We start from the raw sequence: 23,466 nt of genomic DNA on the forward strand, positions 1-23,466 counted from the left end.
TGATGGGCCAGGTCCAGTAGAGCTGTGTTGTGATGGGCCTGGTCCAGCAGAGCCGTGTTGTGATGGGCCAGGTCTAGTAGAGCTGTGTTGTGATGGGCCTGGTCTAGTAGAGCTGTGTTGTGACGGGCCAGGTCCAGTAGAGCTGTGTTGTGATGGGCCTGGTCCAGCAGAGCCGTGTTGTGATGGGCCTGGTCTAGTAGAGCTGTGTTGTGATGGGCCAGGTCCAGTAGAGCTGTCCTAAGGCGGGTCTGGTCTCGTAAATCTGTGTTGTGTTGGGCCTGGTCTAGTAGAGCTGTGCTGTAATAAGCCGTGTCTGGCTCTTTTCTCCTGGGGATGGTGGAGGTACTGTTGTTTCAGAAGGTGGGGCGGGGGACCTCTGTTGCTGGGGTGATGGATGTGTGGGTCCCTGCCAAGTGTTGCATCTTTTAGGTCCTTGGCAAAGGTTCTGATACTGTCCTGATCAAGATGTACATTATGGTATAAGTGTTGACATGTCAGAGTGGGGTGGTGAGCCGTTCTGACGTTGAGTAGTGAGGCACAGTCCACAGTGATCTGTTCATTTATTTTGTCGATCAACTTTCCTGGGAAGTCTTTTCTTGGTAGGAGGGTGGACACAACTATATTGGTTGTTGGGAACACAGCCTGTGCCCGTTCTGCCACTCTTCTCACTGCCCCAGATACATCTTCACCCTTTTCCATATGTGCCCTCGTTTGGTATTAAAAATTAAATTTGCTCTTGTTTTGCAACTGGTGAGATCTGCAAACAGGCATTCATGGTTCTGTCCCTGTGTCTCTGTCTCTCTCTCTCTGTCTCGTTCTCTATGTCTGTCTCTCTCTGTCTGTCTCTCTCTGTCTGTCTCTCTCTGTCTGTCTCTCTCTGTCTGTCTCTCTCTGTCTGTCTCTCTCTGTCTGTCTCTCTCTGTCTGTCTCTCTCTGTGTCTCGGTCTCTCTCTGTGTCTCGGTCTCTCTCTGTGTCTCGGTCTCTCTCTCTCGGTCTCTCTCTCTCTCGGTCACTCTCTCTCGGTCTCTCGCTCGGTCTCTCTCTCGGTATTTCTCTCAATTCAATTCAAGGGCTGTATTGGCATGGGAAACATATGTTAACATTGCCAAAGCAAGTTAAGTAGATAATAAACAAAAGTGAAATAAACAATACATATTAACAGTAAACATTACACATTTCAAATGTCATATTATGTGTATATACAGTGTTGTAACGATGTGCAAATAGTTCAAGTACAAAAGGGAAAATAAATAAACATAAATATGGGTTGTATTTACAATGGTGTTTGTTCTTCAATGGTTGCCCTTTTCTTGTGGCAACAGGTCACATCTTGCTGCTGTGATGGCACTCTGTGGTATTTCACCCAGTAGATATGGGAGTTTGGGTTGGTTTTCAATTTTTTTGTGGATCTGTGTAATCTGAGGGAAATATGTGTCTCTAAATGGTCATACATTTGGCAGGAGGTTAGGAAGGGCAGCTCAGTTTCCACCTCATTTTGTGGGCAGTGTGCACATAGCCTGTCTTCTCTTGAGAGCCTGGTCTGCCTACGGTGGCCTTTCTCAATAGCAAGGCTATGCTCACTGAGTTTGTACATAATCAAAGTTTTCCTTAAGTTTGGGTCAGTCACAGTGGTCAGGTATTCTGCCACTGTGTACTCTCTGTTTAGGGCCAAATAGCATTCTAGTTTGCTCTGTTTTTTTGTTAATTCTTTCCAATGTGTCAGGTAATTATCTTTTAGTTTTTTCATGATTTGGTTGGGTCTAATTGCCCTTTCTCTTTCTCTTCGACCTCTATCTCTTTCCTATCTGTCTCTCTGTATCGCTCTTTCATTCTCTCACTGTCACGCCCTGACCGTAGAGAGCTTTTTATGTCTCTATTTTGGTTTGGTCAGGGTGTGATTTGGGTGGGCATTCTATGTTCCTTTTTCTATGATTTGTATTTCTGTGTGTTTGGCCGGGTATGGTTCCCAATCAGAGGCAGCTGTCTATTGTTGTCTCTGATTGAGAACCATACTTAGGTTGCCTTTTCCCACCTGTATTTGTGGGTAGTTGTCTATGTGTAGTTGCATGTCAGCACTAGTTGTTTATAGCTTCACGTTCGTTTTGTTAGTTTGTTTAAATGTTCTTCGTTTAATAAAGAAGAATGTATTCCAATCACACTGTGCCTTGGTCTCATCGTTACGACGAACGTGACGACTCACTCTTGTCTTCAACCTCCATCTATTTCCTCCTCTCTCTTTCTCTCTCTCTCTCTCTCTCACTCGCTTTCTTTCTCTTCAACCTCTATCTATTTCCTCCTCTCTCTCTGTATCTCTGTCTGTCTGTCTCTCTCACTCTCTTTCTCTCAGATGTGGCCAATTAGTGGACCGCTGAACACACTTAACAGGATAGAGAGAGTTTTGTTGACGCTGAGAATGGAATGCAGATGTTTTTGAATAACATTCCTAGAATGCTTTTTGAACATTACTAATGTTTTCTTATGTTTTGATGGAAATGGTTCTTAATGTTCTGAGATCATGCCTTTAAATACAAACATGAGGAAACCTACAGAAAACCCTATGCTAAAGTACACCAATTCCCACAGAGAACACTTAACGTTCTCGGAACAATTTGAGAACATTACTTTAAATGGAATCATGAGGAAACCTGGTGGAAGTGTTATGATGAAGTATTGAAATTCCCACAGGAGAACGTTGTTTCTTAATGTTCTCTGAACAATGTCAAACCAGTTGGAGAATGTTCTTAGAACATTACCAAAAATGAATGAACTTGAACTTTTTAACTTTTAGGAAACGTTATGTTAAAGTAATGAAATAGCAAGAAAATTCCTTAAATGTGCTGAGAATGTTCCAAAGCCAAGCAACTATCCTGCAACATTCCCAGAATAACCATTGGACAACCAACCTCTCACCAAGCTCTAAGAAACATATGGTTCTCAGAACGTTATGTGCTAGCTGGGTCGTAAACTCTCGATCTCCGTTTTCTCCTCCTACCCATTGACTTAATTTGTTTCTGCGTTGCCAGGATAGGATTGTCAGAAACAGAAATATGTTTAGCTTTCTCTCACGCTTCAGGAAAGTTGTGTTGCGTCTAAAATAACCAGCTCCGTCCCACGCTGGGCTGTTAAATGACTTCTCTGTGAGGGCGCTACTGCTCGACATACGCCACTATCTTCCACGAGTTTGTTTGATGTGGTGGTTAGCTACATCACGTCTTACTTGCAACACACAAACTGCATCGTTAAAGGGCAGCAGAGCACGACACAGCATGGAACAACAACGCAGCGCAAAATACAAATCTACATTTTCATATGGGTGTCTCACCAGGAATCAAACCCACCATACTGGTGTTGCAAGCACCATGCTCAGTGAGCCACATACACACTGAAGTCTAACACATTTAGGCTTACCACAAGTAGTTGACTACCATGCACTAGCTAGCGCCCTAGTTGTTCACCTCTTTTCCCTGCCCATTCCTCCTTGCACACCCCTGCTGCCCCCATGAAAACAACCTGTATGGTTCATCTCAAGAATTCCCCGGGATGGGATCAATCCCTGTCTGGTACAGTATGTAGGAAAACTGGACATATGACATTCCTGGCCTTTTGAATGTAAGTCAGAGGATTTGGCTCCTGTGTGTGTGTGTTTGGATAGTGGCAGGTCTTTAGGGGAGAAGCTCCACATGCTGTTCTGCCTCACACACCCCAAACTCACCTCTCCTCTTTTTTTCTCTCTCTATTGCTCTTTCTCCCTTCTGTCTACTTCTCTTCCCTCCTGTCTTACCCCTCTCCTCCTCTCTCCTTTTAGTTGGTTAGAGACATTCCCTCCTGTCTTACCCCTCTCCTCCTCTCTCCTTTTAGTTGGTTAGACCTTCCCTCCTGTCTTACCCCTCTCCTCCTCTCTCCTTTTAGTTGGTTAGACCTTCCCTCCTGTCTTACCCCTCTCCTCCTCTCTCCTTTTAGTTGGTTAGAGACATTCCCTCCTGTCTTACCCCTCTCCTCCTCTCTCCTTTTAGTTGGTTAGACCTTCCCTCCTGTCTTACCCCTCTCCTCCTCCTTTTAGTTGGATAGAGACCTTCCCTCCTGTCTTACCCCTCTCCTCCTCTCTCCTTTTAGTTGGTTAGAGACCTTCCCTCCTGTCTTACCCCTCTCCTCCTCTCTCCTTTTAGTTGGTTAGAGACCTTCCCTCCTGTCTTACCCCTCTCCTCCTCTCTCCTTTTAGTTGGTTAGAGACCTTCCCTCCTGTCTTACCCCTCTCCTCCTCTCTCCTTTTAGTTGGTTAGAGATCTTCCCTCCTGTCTTACCCCTCTCCTCCTCTCTCCTTTTAGTTGGTTAGAGACCTTCCCTCCTGTCTTACCCCTCTCCTCCTCTCTCCTTTTAGTTGGTTAGAGACCTTCCCTCCTGTCTTAACCCTCTCCTCCTCTCTCCTTTTAGTTGGTTAGACCTTCCCTCCTGTCTTACCCCTCTTTTCCTCTCTCCTTTTAGTTGGTTAGAGACCTTCCCTCCTGTCTTACCCCTCTCCTCCTCTCTCCTTTTAGTTGGTTAGAGACCTTCCCTCCTGTCTTACCCCTCTCCTCCTCTCTCCTTTTAGTTGGTTAGAGACCTTCCCTCCTGTCTTACCCCTCTCCTCCTCTCTCCTTTTAGTTGGTTAGAGACCTTCCCTCCTGTCTTAACCCTCTCCTCCTCTCTCCTTTTAGTTGGTTAGAGACCTTCCCTCCTGTCTTACCCCTCTCCTCCTCTCCTCCTCTCTCCTTTTAGTTGGTTAGAGACCTTCCCTCCTGTCTTACCCCTCTCCTCCTCTCTCCTTTTAGTTGGTTAGAGACCTTCCCTCCTGTCTTAACCCTCTCCTCCTCTCTCCTTTTAGTTGGTTAGAGACCTTCCCTCCTGTCTTACCCCTCTCCTCCTCTCTCCTTTTAGTTGGTTAGAGACCTTCCCTCCTGTCTTACCCCGCTCTTCCTCTCTCCTTTTAGTTGGTTAGAGACCTTCCCTCCTGTCTTACCCCTCTCCTCCTCTCTCCTTTTAGTTGGTTAGAGACCTTCCTTCCTGTCCTAATTTCACCCCTGAGCTGTCCCAAATGGTAGCCTATTCCCTACATAGTGCACTACTTTGGAACACAGGCCTGTTTTCTCCTCTCTTTTTGTCTAATGCTCATGCAGGGTGGGTAGGTAGGTAAGGGTGCTCTGGTTAGTACCCTGTCTCTTTCACCCTGTCTCAGGGTGGGAAGGTATTTAAGGGTGCTCTTGTGCCCTCTAAGTAGTACTCTGTCTCTGGGTAGTGCCCTGTCTCTGGGTAGTGCCCTATCTCTGGGTAGTGCCCTGTCTCTGGGTAGTGCCCTATCTCTGGGTAGTGCCCTGTCTCTGGGTAGTGCCCTGTCTCTGGGTAGTGCCCTATCTCTGGGTAGTGCCCTGTCTCTGGGTAGTGCCCTATCTCTGGGTAGTGCCCTGTCTCTGGGTAGTAACCTGTCTCTGGGTAGTAACCTGTCTCTGGGTAGTGCCCTATCTCTGGGTAGTGCCCTGTCTCTGGGTAGTGCCCTATCTCTGGGTAGTGCCCTGTCTCTGGGTAGTGCCCTATCTCTGGGTAGTGCCCTGTCTCTGGGTAGTGCCCTGTCTCTGGGTAGTAACCTGTCTCTGGGTAGTGCCCTGTCTCTGGGTAGTGCCCTATCTCTGGGTAGTGCCCTGTCTCTGGGTAGTGCCCTGTCTCTGGGTAGTGCCCTGTCTCTGGGTAGTAACCTGTCTCTGGGTAGTAACCTGTCTCTGGGTAGTGCCCTATCTCTGGGTAGTGCCCTGTCTCTGGGTAGTGCCCTGTCTCTGGGTAGTGCCCTGTCTCTGGGTAGTGCCCTATCTCTGGGTAGTGCCCTGTCTCTGGGTAGTGCCTTGTCTCTGGGTAGTGCCTTGTCTCTGGGTAGTACCCTGTCTCTGGGTAGTAACCTGTCTCTGGGTAGTAACCTGTCTCTGGGTAGTGCCCTGTCTCTGGGTAGTAACCTGTCTCTGGGTAGTGCCCTGTCTCTGGGTAGTAACCTGTCTCTGGGTAGTGCCCTGTCTCTGGGTAGTAACCTGTCTCTGGGTAGTGCCCTGTCTCTGGGTAGTGCCATATCTCTGGGTAGTGCCCTGTCTCTGGGTAGTGCCCTGTCTCTGGGTAGTGCCTTGTCTCTGGGTAGTGCCCTGTCTCTGGGTAGTGCCTTGTCTCTGGGTAGTGCCCTGTCTCTGGGTAGTAACCTGTCTCTGGGTAGTGCCCTGTCTCTGGGTAGTAACCTGTCTCTGGGTAGTGCCCTATCTCTGGGTAGTGCCCTGTCTCTGGGTAGTGCCCTGTCTCTGGGTAGTAACCTGTCTCTGGGTAGTGCCCTGTCTCTGGGTAGTAACCTGTCTCTGGGTAGTGCCCTGTCTCTGGGTAGTGCCCTGTCTCTGGGTAGTAACCTGTCTCTGGGTAGTAACCTGTCTCTGGGTAGTAACCTGTCTCTGGGTAGTAACCTGTCTCTGGGTAGTAACCTGTCTCTGGGTAGTGCCCTGTCTCTGGGTAGTAACCTGTCTCTGGGTAGTAACCTGTCTCTGGGTAGTGCCCTGTCTCTGGGTAGTTTATTTTCAACTGTTTGATGACCTAACAAATCGAGTCTTTGTAGTATTGTATGAGTAGTAATGATTGCCTCCATTATGTGTGTGTGCGTGTCTTAGACAACCTAACCACCATATATGGTAATATGGGAGATCGTGTGTGTGTGTTTGAGAGAGAGTTATTTTGATGTGTTTTCTGACTGAGAGAACAGTGTTAGCTTGGGGGGTTGGCAGACAGCTGGGGAGGGATATGGTTTGAGTTGGAGCCTCTCTGACCTGCTACTTTAGTTAACACTGACTGGAATCTGTAGCCCACTTTAGCCTGCTTTGGACCACCTTCACACCAATTCCCATTGCTTCAGGCTGTTTTAGAGCAAGTAACCACAGCCAAACAACACACAGCTAGACCTGTTCTCTGCAGAACACGCACATGGATACACACACAGACACAGACACACAGACACCGACACACACACACAGCAGGAGAGTACAGAAGTGTGGATGGTAATCCAGCTGTTGCTATGGAGGAGTGTGGAGGTTAAGTGAGGGCTCTTCACAAAAAATATGTTTGTGTGCGAGAGAGAGAACAATACTAGATTCATCACCAGCCCCTAACTCACCAAGGCACCACTGAGGCATTCTACATTTGAAACAAATACTCTGTTCATGCCCAAACAACCAAACAAATATTCACATATTGATTGCTCATACTCCTGTACCCTGCAGCCTCTAGTGCTTGAGTGTGTTTCGCTGAAGGCCGACAAGAGAGCTCCGGCTGTGACCTTTTCAGCAGAAACTGTGGTTAGATTGCTGTCACAATGACCTTTTCATGTCTGCCTTTTACATTTGAATCATCCTCAAACCTGCATCTCATCTGGAACATCAAAGACTTGTAGAGAAGGAGAGACACTTCTGGTAAGCTCTTAGTTGGTGGTTTTGACTCGACCGAGTCTGCTGGTTCTGAATTGGTGTGGGTGTTGCGTAGTAAATGGTGTGTTGAATCAGGTTGTTGCTGAGTGAATGACACGACCACTTCATACTTCCTGTTTCTCCTCTGCGTTGTAACATTGACTTCCTGTCCCATACTGTAACAAATACGCATCGACGCATTAACACACACACACACACACACTCACATGCACAACAGAGTTGGGGTCAAAGCCATTTCAATTCCAGTCAATTCAGGAAGTACACTGAGATTCCAATTCTATTCAATGCTTTTCAATGAGGACAATGTGGAATTGGAGTTTGGTTTACTTTCTGAATTGACTGGAATATAAATGGAATTGACCTCAACCCTGACACACACACACACACACACACACACAGACACACAGACACACACACAGGTGCAGAAGTGAGACAAATATGATCATAGTTTGTACTAACCTTTTTAATGCTAAGCCACCCTGTCCAGAAGATTTATAATGTTTTTAGCATGATGGTTTTTGGTCGTGTGTATATGTTTGTGTTTTAACACAGAAATCCCAGATGATCACAGCCAGCTGTTTGAGCCTGCTGGTACTTGGAGGTGTGTGTCAGAGCAAAGTATGTAATCAATCATGAGTCTCTAAAGCCTTGTTCACACTGCAGGCCTTAATGCTCTAATCACTTCTGTTTTTCAATTCTGTTCTGGAATACTGACTGGCCAAATAGCAAGTTACAAGTGATCGGACTTGTGTGTGTTCAGACAGCAGTCATTTGCTGACAAGACTATGCTAGTTGTCATAGTTACGACGAGTGTGTGTGCAGTGGTGTAGGCTGATTGGTGGTGGTGCTCGTGCTTCCTATCATTCAGAAGTTATGTATCAAGCTAAGGGGACAACAATGCCTGTCATGGACGTTTCCTTTCATTCAGAAGTTATGTATCAAGCTAAGGGGACAACAATGCCTGTCATGGACGTTTCCCAGTTGCTTTGAATGTACCAAAACGTGGTTTTAAAGCCTCAAGGGACAACTGTTCAGGACCAAGCTTTGTGTCTTTTTTATTTGTGTCTTTTTTCCCTCTCTTGCTGTCTTCCACCGACGCATTCACACACACACACGCACACAGACACACACCCCTCAGTCTAAGGTAGCATGGCTAATTATATCATTCAAGCAGAGGTTACAGACTTTAAAAGGTTACATGGCTCTTTGACGAAAATGTTAGAAGACAGTGAACACAGGGTGTGTGTATGTGTGTTGGTGTGTTTTCTCACCGTGCTTGTTTACATGTGCACATTGGTTACTTGTTTACAACTGAATGAGTGTGTTTGTGTGTGACCAGCTCATCTTTTTTCAAGGTAATGTGTTCAGGGTCTATATTGACGTCAGAGATTAGTGTGTGTGTGTGTGTGTTTTGTATTGATACGTGTAATGAGGTTGTGTGTGTAGACATATACTCAGCAAAAAAAGAAACGCCCCTTTTTCAGGACCCTGTCTTTCAAAGATAATTCTTAAAACTCCAAATAACTTCACAGATCTTCATTGCAAAGGGTTTAAACACTGTTTCCCATGCTTGTTCAATGAACTATAAACAATTAATGAACATGCACCTATGGAACAGTCGTTAACACACTAACAGCTTACAGACGGTAGGCAATTAAGGTCACAGTTATGAACTGAGGACGCCAAAGCGGCCTTTCTACTGACTCTGAAAAATACCAAAAGAAAGATGCCCAGGGTCCCTGCTCATCTGCGTGAATGTGCGTTAGGCATGCTGCAAGGAGGCATGAGGACTGCAGATGTGGCGGGACAGGTACAGGATGGCAACAACAACTGCCCGAGTTACACCAGGAACGCACAATCCCTCCATCAGTGCTCAGACTGTCCTCAATAGGCTGACAGAGGCTGGACTGAGGGCTTGTAAGCCTGTTTTAAGGCAGGTCCTCACCAGACATCACCGGCAACAACATCGCCTATGGGCACAAACCCACCGTCGCTGGACCAGACAGGACTGGCAAAAAGTGCCCTTCACTGACGAGTCGCGGTTTTGTCTCACCAGGGGTGATGGTTGGATTTGCGTTTATCGTCGAAGGAATGAGCGTTACACCGAGGTCTGTACTCTGGAACGGGATCGATTTGGAGGTGGAAGGTCCGTCATGGTCTGGAGCGGTGTGTCACAGCATCATCGCATTGAGCTTGTTGTCATTGCAGGCAATCTCAGTGCTGTGCGTTACAGGGAAGACATCCTCCTCCCTCATGTGGTACCCTTCCTGCAGGCTCATCCTGACATGACCCTCCAGCATGACAATGCCACCAGCCATACTGCTCGTTTTGTGCGTGATTTCCTGCAAGACAGGAATGTCAGTGTTCTGCCTTGGCCAGCAAAGAGCCCGGATCTAAATCCCATTGAGCACGTCTGGGACCTGTTGGATTGGAGGGTGAGGGCTAGGGCCATTCCCCCCAGAAATGTCTGGGAACTTGCAGGTGCCTTGGTGGAAGAGTGGTGGCCACACCAGATACTGACTGTTACTTTTGATTTTGACCCCCCCCCCCCCCCCCTTTGTTCAGGGACACATAATTCGACTTCTGTTAGTCACATGTCTGTGGAACTTGTTCAGTTTATGTCTGTTGAATCTTGTTATGTTCATACAAATATTTACACATGTTAAGTTTGCTGAAAATAAACGCAGTTGACAGTGAGAGGACGTTTCTTTTTTTTGGTGAGTTTATTACATACAGTATGAATGGCCCTATACAGACTTCAATTTAATCAGTCTATTGAATAGGTCACATGGCATTTGCTCCTCCAGCCCAACAGACACGCAAACCTCTGCTGGTGTGAGGCTACCACATGAACCTCATAGAACTACATATCCTAGTTCCAGAGTCTAGTTATTGTCTGACTGCGTCCAAATGGCACCCTATTTCCCTATAGTGCACTACTTTCGACCAGGGCCCATAGGGTACTGCACTATATAGGGAGTAGGGTGCCATTTGGTACCAATAACATTAATCTGACGTTTAAGCTATACATAGAATAGACACAGTGTCACGCTCTGACCTTAGTTCCTTTTTTATGTCTCTATTTTGTTTTGGTCAGGGCGTGAGTTGAGGTGGGCATTCTATGTCTGGTGTTCTAGGTTGTCTATTTCTTTGTGTTTGGCCGTGTGTGGTTCTCAATCAGAGGCAGCTGTCTATCGTTGTCTCTGATTGAGAACCATACTTAGGTAGCCTGTTCCCACTTGTGTTTGTGGGTAGTTGTTTTGTGTGTCTACACCAGATAGAACTGTTTCGTTTGTGCCGTTTTGATCATTTTTGTTCATGTGTTCGGTTATAATAAAAATCACGTACCACGCTGCACCTTGGTCCTCACCTTCTTCCACCAACAGGCGTTACAGAACTACCCACCACCAAAGGACCAAGCAGCGTGGTGGAATGGACTCCTGGACATGGGAGGAAATCTTGGACGGCAAAGGACCATGGGCACAGCCGGGAGAGTATCGTCATTCTAAAGAGGAGCTGGAAGCAGCTAAAGCGGAGCGGCGATGCTATGAGGAGTTGGCTCGAGAAAAAGTGCACGAGAGGCAGCCCCAGAATTTTTTTTGTGGGGGGCACACGAGGAGATTGGCGGAGTCAGGTAGGAGACCTGAGCCAACTCCCCGTGCTTACCGTAGCTTTGAACTGCGAGAGAAACAAGTCTTTAAATGGATTTGGATGGTATTTACTGTATGTCCAGTGATTTCACTTGGGTGTGAATGGCTGTGGAGAAACCCTGATGGTACTGTTGAAGTACTGTAGATGTAGTGCCACATTGATTTTATATGACAGCAGTGCAGCTCTGTATCTAGTACAGTTTTCTGTCTGTGTGTGCATGCGCAACCAGTGTTTCTGCCATGATATTCTCATAGAAGCAGCAGAAAGGCAAGGGATACTCATTCTTTCTCTTCCAGGAACAAGAAAAGAGAGGGAATAGAGAAGAGTTGATAAGGAGATCAGACATAATTTATCCCTGTTGGGAGAAGATCTGTTTGAGGTGGAGTCACATGAAGGAGCAGGGACTTAAACACCACCACTGTTCTCTCTCTAGCTCCCTCTCTCTGGTTGTTCATGCAGTGGTTACAATGTGTCACTGATCAAACATTCTCATAATGTCCACGGGAGAAAACTAGTTTTGGTACAGGGATAGACAGACAACTCTAGATTTTTTGGGGGGTATTTTACCCCATTTTCCGCCCCCTAACGGGCTCGGGAGGTGAAGGTCGAGTCATGCGTCCTCTGGAACATGACCCGCCAAATCTCGCTTCTTAACACCCGCCCGCTTAACCCAGAAGTCAGCCACACCAATGTGTCGGAGGAAACGCTCTCCTAACCCGGACGACGCTGGGCCAATTGTGCGCCGCCCTATGGAACTCCCGATCATGGCCGGTTGTGACACATCCCAGGATCGAACCAGGGTCTGTAGTGACACCTCTAGCACTGGGATGCAGTGCCTTAGACCGCTGAACCCGGGTCTGTAGTGACACCTCTAGCACTGGGATGCAGTGCCTTAGACCGCTGAACCCGGGTCTGTAGTGACACCTCTAGCACTGGGATGCAGTGCCTTAGACCGCTGAACCCGGGTCTGTAGTGACACCTCTAGCACTGGGATGCAGTGCCTGAGACGGCTGAACCCGGGTCTGTAGTGACACCTCTAGCACTGGGATGCAGTGCCTGAGACCGCTGAACCCGGGTCTGTAGTGACACCTCTAGCACTGGGATGCAGTGCCTGAGACCGCTGAACCCGGGTCTGTAGTGACACCTCTAGCACTGGGATGCAACGCCTGAGACCTCTGAACCCGGGTCTATAGTGACACCTCTAGCACTGGGATGCAGTGCCTGAGACCGCTGAACCCGGGTCTGTAGTGACACCTCTAGCACTGGGATGCAGTGCCTTAGACCGCTGAACCCGGGTCTGTAGTGACACCTCTAGCACTGGGATGCAGTGCCTTAGACTGCTGCGCCTCTTGGGATGCCCACAATAGACAACATTTTTACATGCAAATCTGATTGGACAAACACACACACCAACACCAACACACACTGTATGTACACTGCGTTAAAAGGAGGATGGGATTCCTTCTCCACCCCTGCTGATGTGAGGGAAACCCCTTTCATCTTTCATCAATGGTCTTTTCTTGTTCACACATTCATTCATACTCCACATAAAAAAAACACTGCTGCCTTTCTGCTTCTCCCCTTCTCACCTCTCCGTGACCACACTCAAGTATACATAACAGGAATTTCCACACTCTCTCTTTCCCCCCTCTCCCACTCTTTCTTCCTCTCTCGCTCAATCTCTTTCACCCCTCTCTCTCTTTCCCCCTCTCTCCCTCTCCCTTTCTTTCTCTCCCTCTTTCTACTGAACAGTCCTACAGTTTACAGTGAACAGTCAAAGGGCGCTTTTCATTGGTCATGCCTGACTAGCCAACTAACCTTTGACCCAGATCAGTTGATGACGCAGGCAACCTTAACGAAATTACATGGTCATTTAGCACACAGTTTCATCTAGAGCTTCTGAACAAGGTTAACGCAGATGCAGGAGACAGGAGGAGATGCAGGAGACAGGAGGAGATGCAGGAGACAGGAGGAGATGCAGAAGACAGGAGGAGATGCAGAAGACATGATGAGATGCAGAAGACAGGAGGAGATGCAGAAGACAGGAGGAGATGCAGAAGACAGGAGGAGATGCAGAAGACATGAGGAGATGCAGAAGACATGAGGAGATGCAGAAGACATGAGGAGATGCAGAAGACATGATGAGATGCAGAAGACATGATGAGATGCAGAAGACAGGAGGAGATGCAGAAGACATGAGGAGATGCAGAAGACATGAGGAGATGCAGAAGACATGAGGAGATGCAGAAGACAGGAGGAGATGCAGAAGACATGAGGAGATGCAGAAGACATGAGGAGATGCAGAAGACATGAGGAGATGCAGAAGACATGAGGAGATGCAGAAGACAGGAGGAGATGCAGAAGACATGAGGAGATGCAGAAGACATGAGGAGATGCAGAAGACATGAGGAGATGCAGAAGACATGAGGAGATGCAGAAGACATGAGGAGATGCAGAAGACATGAGGAGATGCAGAAGACATGAGGAGATGCAGAAGACAGGAGGAGATGCAGAAGACATGAGGAGATGCAGGAGACAGGAGGAGATGCAGGAGACATGAGGAGATGCAGGAGACATGAGGAGATGCAGGAGACAGGAGGAGATGCAGAAGACATGAGGAGATGCAGGAGACAGGAGGAGATGCAGGAGACAGGAGGAGATGCAGAAGACAGGAGGAGATGCAGAAGACATGAGGAGATGCAGAAGACATGAGGAGATGCAGAAGACAGGAGGAGATGCAGAAGACAGGAGGAGATGCAGAAGACATGAGGAGATGCAGAAGACATGAGGAGATGCAGAAGACATGAGGAGATGCAGGAGACAGGAGGAGATGCAGGAGACAGGAGGGTCCATAGAATGACATATAGAAGGCTGTGCCATTACAACTGCTAAGGTCAATTTCTCTATGGGTTTTTGTGTGGGTTTATATTGAATTTATCCTAAATAATAAAAAATAAATAAAAAGAGGTTCACCCCTTTTCCCCCCAATTGGTAGTTACAGTCTTGTCCCAGGAGCTGCTAGAGCAGGAAATCCCAGTCTGCCAAACCCTCCCCTAACGACGCTGGGACAATTGTGCACCGCCTCATGGGTCTCCGGGTCACGGCTGGCTGTGACACAGCCTGGGATCGAACCCGGGTCTGTAGTGATGCCTCAAGCACTGCAATGCCTTAGACCGCTGCGCCACTCAGGAGGCCCAACATTTTTTAGGTTTAAATCTGTTCTTGTGTATTGACTAGGCTGAATGATAAGGTCGCCAGTCGTCATTGGCGTCATGGCACCTTTCAATGTGTGTTAACGTGATTGGATTACAGAACGCAACAGTGTTCCCTCTGTCTTTCCTGATGCTCCATCATTCTGTCAGACTCCAGCATTGATGCTGCTACTGATTGTCTTAGACAGTTTTTTTCTAGAGCTAGATATATCTGTAATTAAATAAACCCACCCCATCACCCCCAAACAATGTTGTCATCCTTCCCTTTAATGTCTCTCAAGCTGCCCTTTTGAGTGGTTGATTGTGCGGAACAGTGATTTAGAACTCAGATAGACGATTTGGAGGCCAGTCATTGAGGACAATCGGATTTAGAATTCTAAAAAGGCCATCAGTGTTTGATTAATGGGTTATTAATGGGTTAATGGTGAAGTGCAAAGGCACTCTGATACATGATATCAGAAGGAACAACTACAGAGTGTAATGAACCTGTGCTGGTTGGAGTGTAGATTCATCTGTATTAATATCTCTCTCTCTTTCTCCCTTTCCCTCTGCTCCACTCTCTCTCCACTTTCCCAATTTCCTCCTATCACTTCCCCTCTCATCCTCTTCCCCTCTGTCTCCCTCCCTCCATCCCTCCCTTTGAACCTCCCTCTGTCTCTCTGTAGGATGGTTCTCGTGCTGGTCATGAGAGGAAGAAGACGGTCTCCTTCAGCAGCAGTCTCTCTGAGAGGAAGATCAGCAGCGCTGCAGACTGCATCAGTGCTATGGTGGGGAACATCATCTGTTACACACACTAGTTATAAACTAGTTATACAGTTCTGCAGTGGCAGTGTCTGTTGGTTTCAGTTATTCATTAGTGCACACCGTTGAAAAACGCTTTGCAACGGAAAACGAAATCAGGCGTTTCTCATTGGCCAGGTAGTCCGTTTCGTCCAGTTTGCTTCCCAGTGAATAGGATCACGGTCTGTGCATAATTGATGTGGTGTTTGTCTCAGGTGAGGGGTACTGAGCTGCGGAAGGTGCGCTCCAACTCACGGGTCTACCAACGCTACTACCTGCTGGAGTCAGGTCTGCAGTTCCTGCGATGGGAGCCCTCCAAGAAGGAGTCAGACAAGGCCCGCATCGCCGTCTCCTCCATCAGAGAGGTAGGTACACACCCAGGAGCAGAACAAAGTGGAGACAGGGATGCTATGAATCATAATAGAGTTAACTCCTGATAAATGCAATGGCTGGGGAATGCCATGAGTGAGTTTATGCACTGAACCAGAACAATTTTAATTGGATGATCTGCAATACATTTAAATGGAGTTTGCACTCATCAGGAGTTGACTATTCTTCAGCACTGTCTTGGAGCCAAATAGAACATTCAGTCAGTGAATGGAACTCGGTGAAACAATAGGAACAGTTGACTCCTTGTATACTGTTCTGTACTTCCAGGTCTCTTTTGATTGGATCCTTCTTTGTGTCATTCCAGGTCCGCACCGGCCGCAACACAGAGACATTTAGGACCAACGGCATCTATGACCAGATCTCTGAGGACTGTGCCTTCTCTATCATCTACGGAGAGACCTATGAAGCTCTGGACCTGGTAGCTAACTCTGCAGAGGTGGCCAACGTTTGGGTAACTGGCCTGAGGTAGGATACATGTCGTCAATGTCTTGCCGGGTTGCCAGATCTTGATGTAGAATGCATGTCGACAAAGTATTTCTGGGTTGCCAGATCTGGTTGTGCTGTAGTTTAGCCAACTCTCCATGGCCCAGTGATGTCATACCGTAACGATCTGAAGATCCACTGGCACCCAAATGGAAGTCCCAGTTAGACAATGGAAGTGAATGAAAACAATTGGAAGAGTTGGCTCATCTCCCATATTATTTCCTACCCTAGTATCTTTAAATTATGACGACATCTCCTTGTAATCCTTCTCTGTCTCATCCTAGGTATCTGATTCTGTATGGGAAGCATGCCATGGACATGATAGCCAGCAGTGAGGACAGCCTTCGTCTCGTCTGGCTAGCAGAGATGTTTTCCTCTAAGGTTGTTTCAAATGGACTCGGTGGAAGAGAGGAGGAGGGGATCAGTTTGCGGTCGGCTGTAGGACTGATCAAGAGTGTTAACCCTGGAGTGAGAAGTGGGAAAGTAGAACGCAGGTTTAAGGAGCTCCATCGAATCAAAGAGAGGACGAGGGGGGCTCGGACAACTGGAGTTCGAACTGATGTTGGGGCTGTGGCTGGACCTGAAGCAATGGTTGGGACTTCAGTTGTAGCTGGAGCTGGGACTGGTTCTGGGGATGGAATTGAGGTGGTGGGTAAAGGAGATGGGGCTGGGACTAGAACTGAGGTGGTGGGTAAAGGAGATGGGGCTGGGACTAGAACTGAGGTGGTGGGTAAAGGAGATGGGGCTGGGACTAGAACTGAGGTGGTGGGTAAAGGAGATGGGGCTGGGACTAGAACTGAGGTGGTGGGTAAAGGAGATGGGGCTGGGACTAGAACTGAGGTGGTGGGTAAAGGAGATGGGGCTGGGACTAGAACTGAGGTGGTGGGTAAAGGTAACACAGACAACAGAAGAGGAGAAATAGAGGACAGGGTCACCAAGGAGGAGTTCATTGAGGTATTTCACGAACTTTGCACCCGACCGGAGATCTACTTCCTGCTTGTGCAGTTCTCTAGCAACAAGGAGTTCCTGGATACCAAAGATCTGATGAAGTTCCTGGAGGCTGAGCAGGGCGTGGCTCAGGTAAGGATTGGGAAGAGGAATATTATACCACAAGATCTTTTCCTGTGTTTTCTCTCTCCCTGTTTCTCCTCTTTTTTCCTTCTCGTTTGTCCTTCTTAGCTCTGTCTAGCTGATAAGAAATAAAGTGTCCCTGCAATTAGGGCTGTGGCGGTCAATTTTGTCAGCCGGTGATTGTCATGCAAATAACTGCCGGTCTCACGGTAATTGACCAACAATTAACAAAAACACGTTTAGCATCTCCTGGCTTCAACACACAGCCTACAAGACACTGATGCAGACCTTTGGAACGTCTACATTTTAAAAAGTCGAATAAATCCATGTAATATAGTCTAGGCCTTCACAATAAATCCATTATTTATTTTTGACAGGTTTAAAGAAACATGATATGAAGAAAATGAAGCCTATTTCAGAATAACAGAATAGCATATTCTGAGGCTATGCCATATGGCTGTGGGCTACACTAGTTCATTTAGCAGACAATATGTGCTTAGAATTCTGTGGCATTATTTTATAATATGAAAAATGCAATTGAGCAAAGCTGAATAAAATAGAAAGGACATTTTCTGAGGGAGTTCGCACTCTTCTGTGTTCAGTGGTTAACAAAGACACATGTCCTCCCATATGCTTCATTTAGAGTTATTTATGCGCATATTCAATATCTATCATTGTTGGATCTGTATGTTTTTGGACAATCATTTCCTCCTCCAGTTTAGATGGACGTCATACTATATTTGTGTCTTCCCTTCTCTCCGGCCTATTATATGGACAACGTCGTTTTTATTGATTGTTTGTCAGTGCCAGCTGAGTTGACTACCCTTAAATTTGACATATTACAAAAGATTCTGCTAATGTCTCCAGTCATATAAAGTGCAGTATAGTTGCTTGAAATATGTTTATAAAAGGCCACATTTTTCCTATGCAAATAAAGAAGAAACGTATCTGATATAGCCTAGGCCTACTAGCAGCTCGAGAAAGCTAGGATCCTCTTTTAAATAGTGGCCAGTCAAAACTCTGTTTTCACACATGCTTGTGTAATGACTGAGTTTATAAGAACACATGTTTCACTAGGCTCTGTAGGCTATGTGCTCTCTAACTGTGTCCCAGGAGTTCTAGCTCTGTAGGCTATGTGCTCTCTAACTGTGTCCCAGGAGTTCTAGCTCTGTAGGCTATGTGCTCTCTAAGCGTGTTCCATGGTTCTAAGGCCTAGGCTTCATTTGGAGTTATTTGGCCACTTTAGTTGTGATAGAAACCTTATCAAAACATATAGGTCTATGGGCTAGGTTACGTGATGTGTGTGACTACGATTTGAAAAAGTCTGGGGAAAAAGCATGTGCTGCTTCTTGCCTTACTGCACATGCTGGGCATCATTCAGTGATAATACATCATTCACAAATTATAATATTGTCAGCCATCAGACTATTCTTAATTTAATCTTGTCTTTACATATATTACATAATATATGTGTGAAATTAGTGTTGATTTAGAAAAAATACATATCATCTATGCACTTAAATAGATAATGGAGGACGCTTTTCCCGTTGTTCATTTTCATGCCAGCTAGGTAGGCTATACTCATCTTGTAAAATGAAGCAATGTGCTTAATATTAGTAAAGTTGAGAAATAAATATAGTAGTCCTAGTCTATAGAAATCTGATGGGATCCTCCTCTTTTTAATAGAGGCCATCAAAACTCTACAATTGCATAGTCTGTAGAAATGTTGCGCAACATGAGCTCATGTGCTCTCATGGAGTGTTTGATTTGATTTTCGAATGCATTTTCATTGATGTCAGAGTAATTAGAGGAACAATAGAGCTCTGAGTACCAGGTCATTAGAGACTGGCAGTTATCAAGTTTGGTAGGCTTCTAATAACCATCAGCAGCATCAGAGCACAGTTTTGGAGATGCCTAGTTACCGTGACTAAACGATCATGTAGAATTTGACTGCGGTCATGAATCGTGACCCCCGGTATGGCGGTAAAATGGTCACCATAACAGCCATAACTCCAATGGACAGTTGTTGGGTCAGGTTTTACCGAATATAACTACAGTACCAGTCAAAAGTTTGGACACACCTACTCATTCAAGGGTTTTTCTTTATTTTCACTATTTTCTACATTGTAGAATAATAGTGAGGACATCAAAACTATGAAATAACACATATGGAATCATGTAGGAACCAAAAAAGTGTTAAACAAATCAAAGTATATTTGAGATTCTTCAAAGTAGCCACCCTTTGACTAGATGACAACTTTGCACACTCTTGGCATTCTCTCAAGCAGCTTCACCTGGAATGCGTTTCCAACAGCATTGAAGGAGTTCCCACATATGCTGAGCACTTGTTGACTGCTTTTCCTTCACTCTGTGGTCCAACTCATCCCAAACTATCTCAATTGGGTTGAGGTTGGGGGATTGTGGAGGCCAGGTAATCTGATGCAGCACTCCATCACTCTCCTTCTTGGTAAAATAGCCCTTACACAGCCTGGTGGTGTGTTGGGTCATTGTCCTGTTGAAAAACAAATGATAGTCCCACTAAGCGCAAACCAGATGGGATGGCAAATCGCTCCAGAATGCTGTGGTAGCCATGCTGGTTAAGTTTGCCTTGAATTATAAATGAATCACAACAATGTCACCAGCAAAGCACCATCACACCTCCTCCCCCATGCTTCACGGTGGGAACCACACATGCAAAGATCATCCGTTCACCTACTCTGCGTCTCACAAAGACACGGCGGTTGGAACCAAAAATCTCACATTTGGATTGCGCTTGAAGGAACTTTCAAAGTTCTTGAAATGTTCTGTATTGATTAACCTTCATGTCTTAAAGTAATGATGGACTGCCATTTCTCTTTGCTTATTTGTGCTGTTCTTGCCATAATATGGACTTGGTCTTTTACCAAGTAGGGCTATCTTCTGTACACCCCCCTACCTTGTCACCACACAACTGATTGGCTCAAATGCATTAACCTCTCTGGGGTTAACAAGGCACACCTGGCCTCCCGGGTGGCGCAGTGGTCTAGGGCACTGCATCGCAGTGCTAACTGCGCCACCAGAGTCTCTGGGTTCGCGCCCAGGCTCTGTCGCAGCCGGCCGCGACCGGGAGGTCCGTGGGGCGACGCACAATTGGCATAGCGTCGTCCGGGGTAGGGAGGGTTTGGCCGGTAGGGATATCCTTGTCTCATCGCGCTCCAGCGACTCCTGTGGCGGGCCGGGCGCAGTGCGCGCCAACCAAGGGGGCCAGGTACACGGTGTTTCCTCTGACACATTGGTGCGGCTGGCTTCCGGGTTGGAAGCGCGCTGTGTTAAGAAGCAGTACGGCTGGTTGGGTTGTGCTTCGGAGGACGCATGGCTTTCGACCTTCGTCTCTCCCGAGCCCGTACGGGAGTTGTAGTGATGAGACAAGGTAGTAATTACTAGCGATTGGATACCACGAAAATTGGGGGGAAAATGGGATGAAAAAAAAAATAAATAAAAAAAAAACAAGTCACACCTGTTAATTGAAATGCATTCCAGTTGACTACCTAATGAAGCTGGTTGAGAGAATGCCAAGAGTGTGCAAAGCTGTCATCAAGTCAAAGGGTGGCTACTTTGAAGAATCTCAAATATAAAATATATTTTGATATGTGTTCCATATGTGTTCTCTCATAGTTTTGATGTCTTCACTATTGTTCTACAATGTAGAAAATAGTAAAAATAAAGAAAAACCTTGTAATTAGTAGGTGTGTCCAAACTTTTGACTAGTACTGTATGTCACTTCAAGAGAATCTCTCTGTTCTGCTCTCCCCTCCCTGTCTAGGTGACTGAAGACACCAGTCTGGAGCTCATTCAATCCCACGAGCCGTCGGAGGAGGGCCGTCGCCAGGGCTGCCTCTCATTGGACGGTTTCACCAGCTATCTTACCTCCCTGGAGTGCCACCTGTTTGACCCGGAGCACAGCCAGGTGTGCCAGGACATGAGCCAGCCCTTATCCCACTACTACATCAACTCCTCCCACAACACCTACCTCATCGAGGACCAGTTCAGGGGGCCCGCTGACATCACCGGCTACATCCGGGCTTTAAAGATGGGCTGCAGGTGTGTGGAGGTGGACGTGTGGGACGGCCCTGACGACGAACCCGTGGTTTATACTGGTTACACCCTCACCTCGCCTGTCCTGTTCCGCTGTGTCCTGGACGTGATTGGGTGCTTTTCATTCGCAGCGTCAGAGTGTCCTCTAATCCTGTGCTTGGAGAACCACTGCTCCCCCTGCCAGCAGAGAGTCATGCTCCAGCACCTGAGGAGGATCCTAGGGGAGAGGTTGTACACGGAGCCCCTCAGGGAAGGGGAGGGGTACCTGCCCTCGCCCCATGCCCTGAGGGGCAAGATCCTGCTGAAGGGGCAGAAGTTGAAGGAGGGGTGTGGTGAGACAGAGGGGGATGTGACTGATGAAGACGAGGGGGCGGAGATGTGCAAGAGGATGAAGGCTGGTAAAAGTGAAGGAGGAGGAGGGGAGGGGGGACAGAAAGGTGGCGGGGGGGGTGTTACTAGTAGTGTGAAAACCCTGACCCCTGCTCCTCCCTCTAAACGGTTCCAGCTTCTGAAGGAGCTCTCGGACTTGGTGACTCTGTGCAAGTCGGTACGCTTCACGGACTTCCAGAAGTCTTTCTCAACCCAGAAACCCTGGGAGTTCTGCTCGTTCAACGAGACCCTAGCGGTGCGCTGCGCCAGCGAGCGCCCGGGAGACTTTGTCAACTACAACAAGCGCTTCCTGTCGCGGGTCTACCCCAGCGCCATGCGCATCGACTCCAGCAACATGAACCCACAGGACCTGTGGAAGTGCGGTTGCCAGATTGTGGCTATGAACTACCAGACGCCCGGCTTGATGATGGACCTAAACATCGCTTGGTTCCGCCAGAACGGGAATTGTGGGTACGTGCTGCGACCCACCATCATGCGACAGGAGGTTTCATATTTCAGCGCCAATACAAGAGAATCTGTGCCGGGTGTGTCCCCTCAGCTGCTCCATGTTAAGGTGAGTGGCTAGCAGATTAACACCACTGCTGTCTGTCTATTTCTATCTGTTTAATAGAGGCTCCTACACACTGCCTGGCTTGTTGACTCCTTCATGGTTGAATGGTATTGTTTGTTATTTAGTACACTTCTCTTGCACCTGAATTAAAATAAGATGTGGGAACATTTCAATCAAACAAACAAATGAACAATCAAACAGACAAACAAACTAACACATAAATTGACACTCAAACAATCAACAAACCAATCCATCCATGCAGGTGATCAGTGGTCAGAACCTGCCCCGTCCGAGTGGTTCTGGAGCTAAAGGAGATGTGGTGGACCCGTACGTCTACGTGGAGATCCATGGAATCCCTGCCGACTGTGCCGAGCGCCGCACCCGCACGGTGGTGGAGAACGGAGACAACCCCATCTTTGACGAAAGCTTTGAGTTCCAGATCAACCTGCCCGAGCTGGCCATGGTGCGCTTCGTGGTGCTTGATGATGAATTCATAGGGGACGAGTTCATAGGTTAGTACTGGAACGAGGGCAAAGGTCAGCAGGTCAGTAGTGGCGGGAGGGCGAAGGTCAGCTCTGCACTGACTGCTAGTCCGGTGTCCAGTCTGCTTTGGGTTGAACTAGGTTAAACTAGTGATACTACAACAACTTTTCAGCCATATGAAGGTCATCACTAGTTCACTGGGGAAGTATCACTAGCTAAGATAAAAAAACACTGGTAGCAGTTAGTGAGTGAACATTCACTATCTTCTAATGTCATTTCATTGTCTAACACCACTGTACATCAATTTAAATCCCCCCTGTTTTACCACAGGTCAGTATACCATTCCCCTGGAGTGCTTACAGCCAGGCTACCGGCACGTACCATTACAGTCTCTGATGGGGGAGGACCTCCCGTACGCCCGGCTGTTCGTCCATGTGGCTCTCACCAACCGGAGAGGAGGGGGCAAGTCCCACAAGCGGGGGCTGTCTGTGCGAAAGGCGAGGCGAGGGAGGGAGTATGCTGCACTCAGGGACCTGGGGGTCAAAGCCTTGGATGATGTTTTCAAAATGGCGGCCCCGTCATTGAAGGAAGCCACAGACATGCGGGAGAACATGCAGGTGAGGAGGAGAGGAGGATAGTCATTTATCATATAGACAGTCACCATTTTCAGATTGAAGGACAGAAATACCTGTATTTACAACGGATGATGTCCAGCTCAGAATAGCCAAGTCACTTCAGGTATATATCCCAACCCCTCGAGGGTCCAATCTCAGTGATCACTAAATTATGACTCAGCTAAAGATGGCTGACATGGTCATTACTCCAGAGACATCAACAGCTGCAGACTGAATGGAGTAAAACAACACAGAACCAGTGAGATAATGTTTACTGTGTCTAAACTGGCTA

At 47.2% G+C, this 23,466-nt stretch overlaps 1 protein-coding gene across 1 annotated transcript in view; it reads left to right on the forward strand.

Annotated features, from left to right (window-relative positions):
• Positions 1-23,466, forward strand: part of LOC129820140 (inactive phospholipase C-like protein 2) — a 54,551-nt gene that overhangs the window by 9,269 nt on the left and 21,816 nt on the right. Inside the window, exons 2-8 of the mRNA XM_055877059.1 lie at positions 15,005-15,106; positions 15,335-15,484; positions 15,814-15,974; positions 16,277-17,072; positions 20,866-22,080; positions 22,340-22,589; positions 22,891-23,177. Of these exons, the coding sequence (XP_055733034.1) occupies positions 15,005-15,106; positions 15,335-15,484; positions 15,814-15,974; positions 16,277-17,072; positions 20,866-22,080; positions 22,340-22,589; positions 22,891-23,177 (2,961 nt within the window). The remainder of the gene's footprint in view (positions 1-15,004; positions 15,107-15,334; positions 15,485-15,813; positions 15,975-16,276; positions 17,073-20,865; positions 22,081-22,339; positions 22,590-22,890; positions 23,178-23,466) is intronic.

This window comes from Salvelinus fontinalis, chromosome 22, assembly GCF_029448725.1.
Source record: "Salvelinus fontinalis isolate EN_2023a chromosome 22, ASM2944872v1, whole genome shotgun sequence".
In the NCBI taxonomy this organism is placed as follows: Eukaryota; Metazoa; Chordata; class Actinopteri; order Salmoniformes; family Salmonidae; genus Salvelinus; species Salvelinus fontinalis.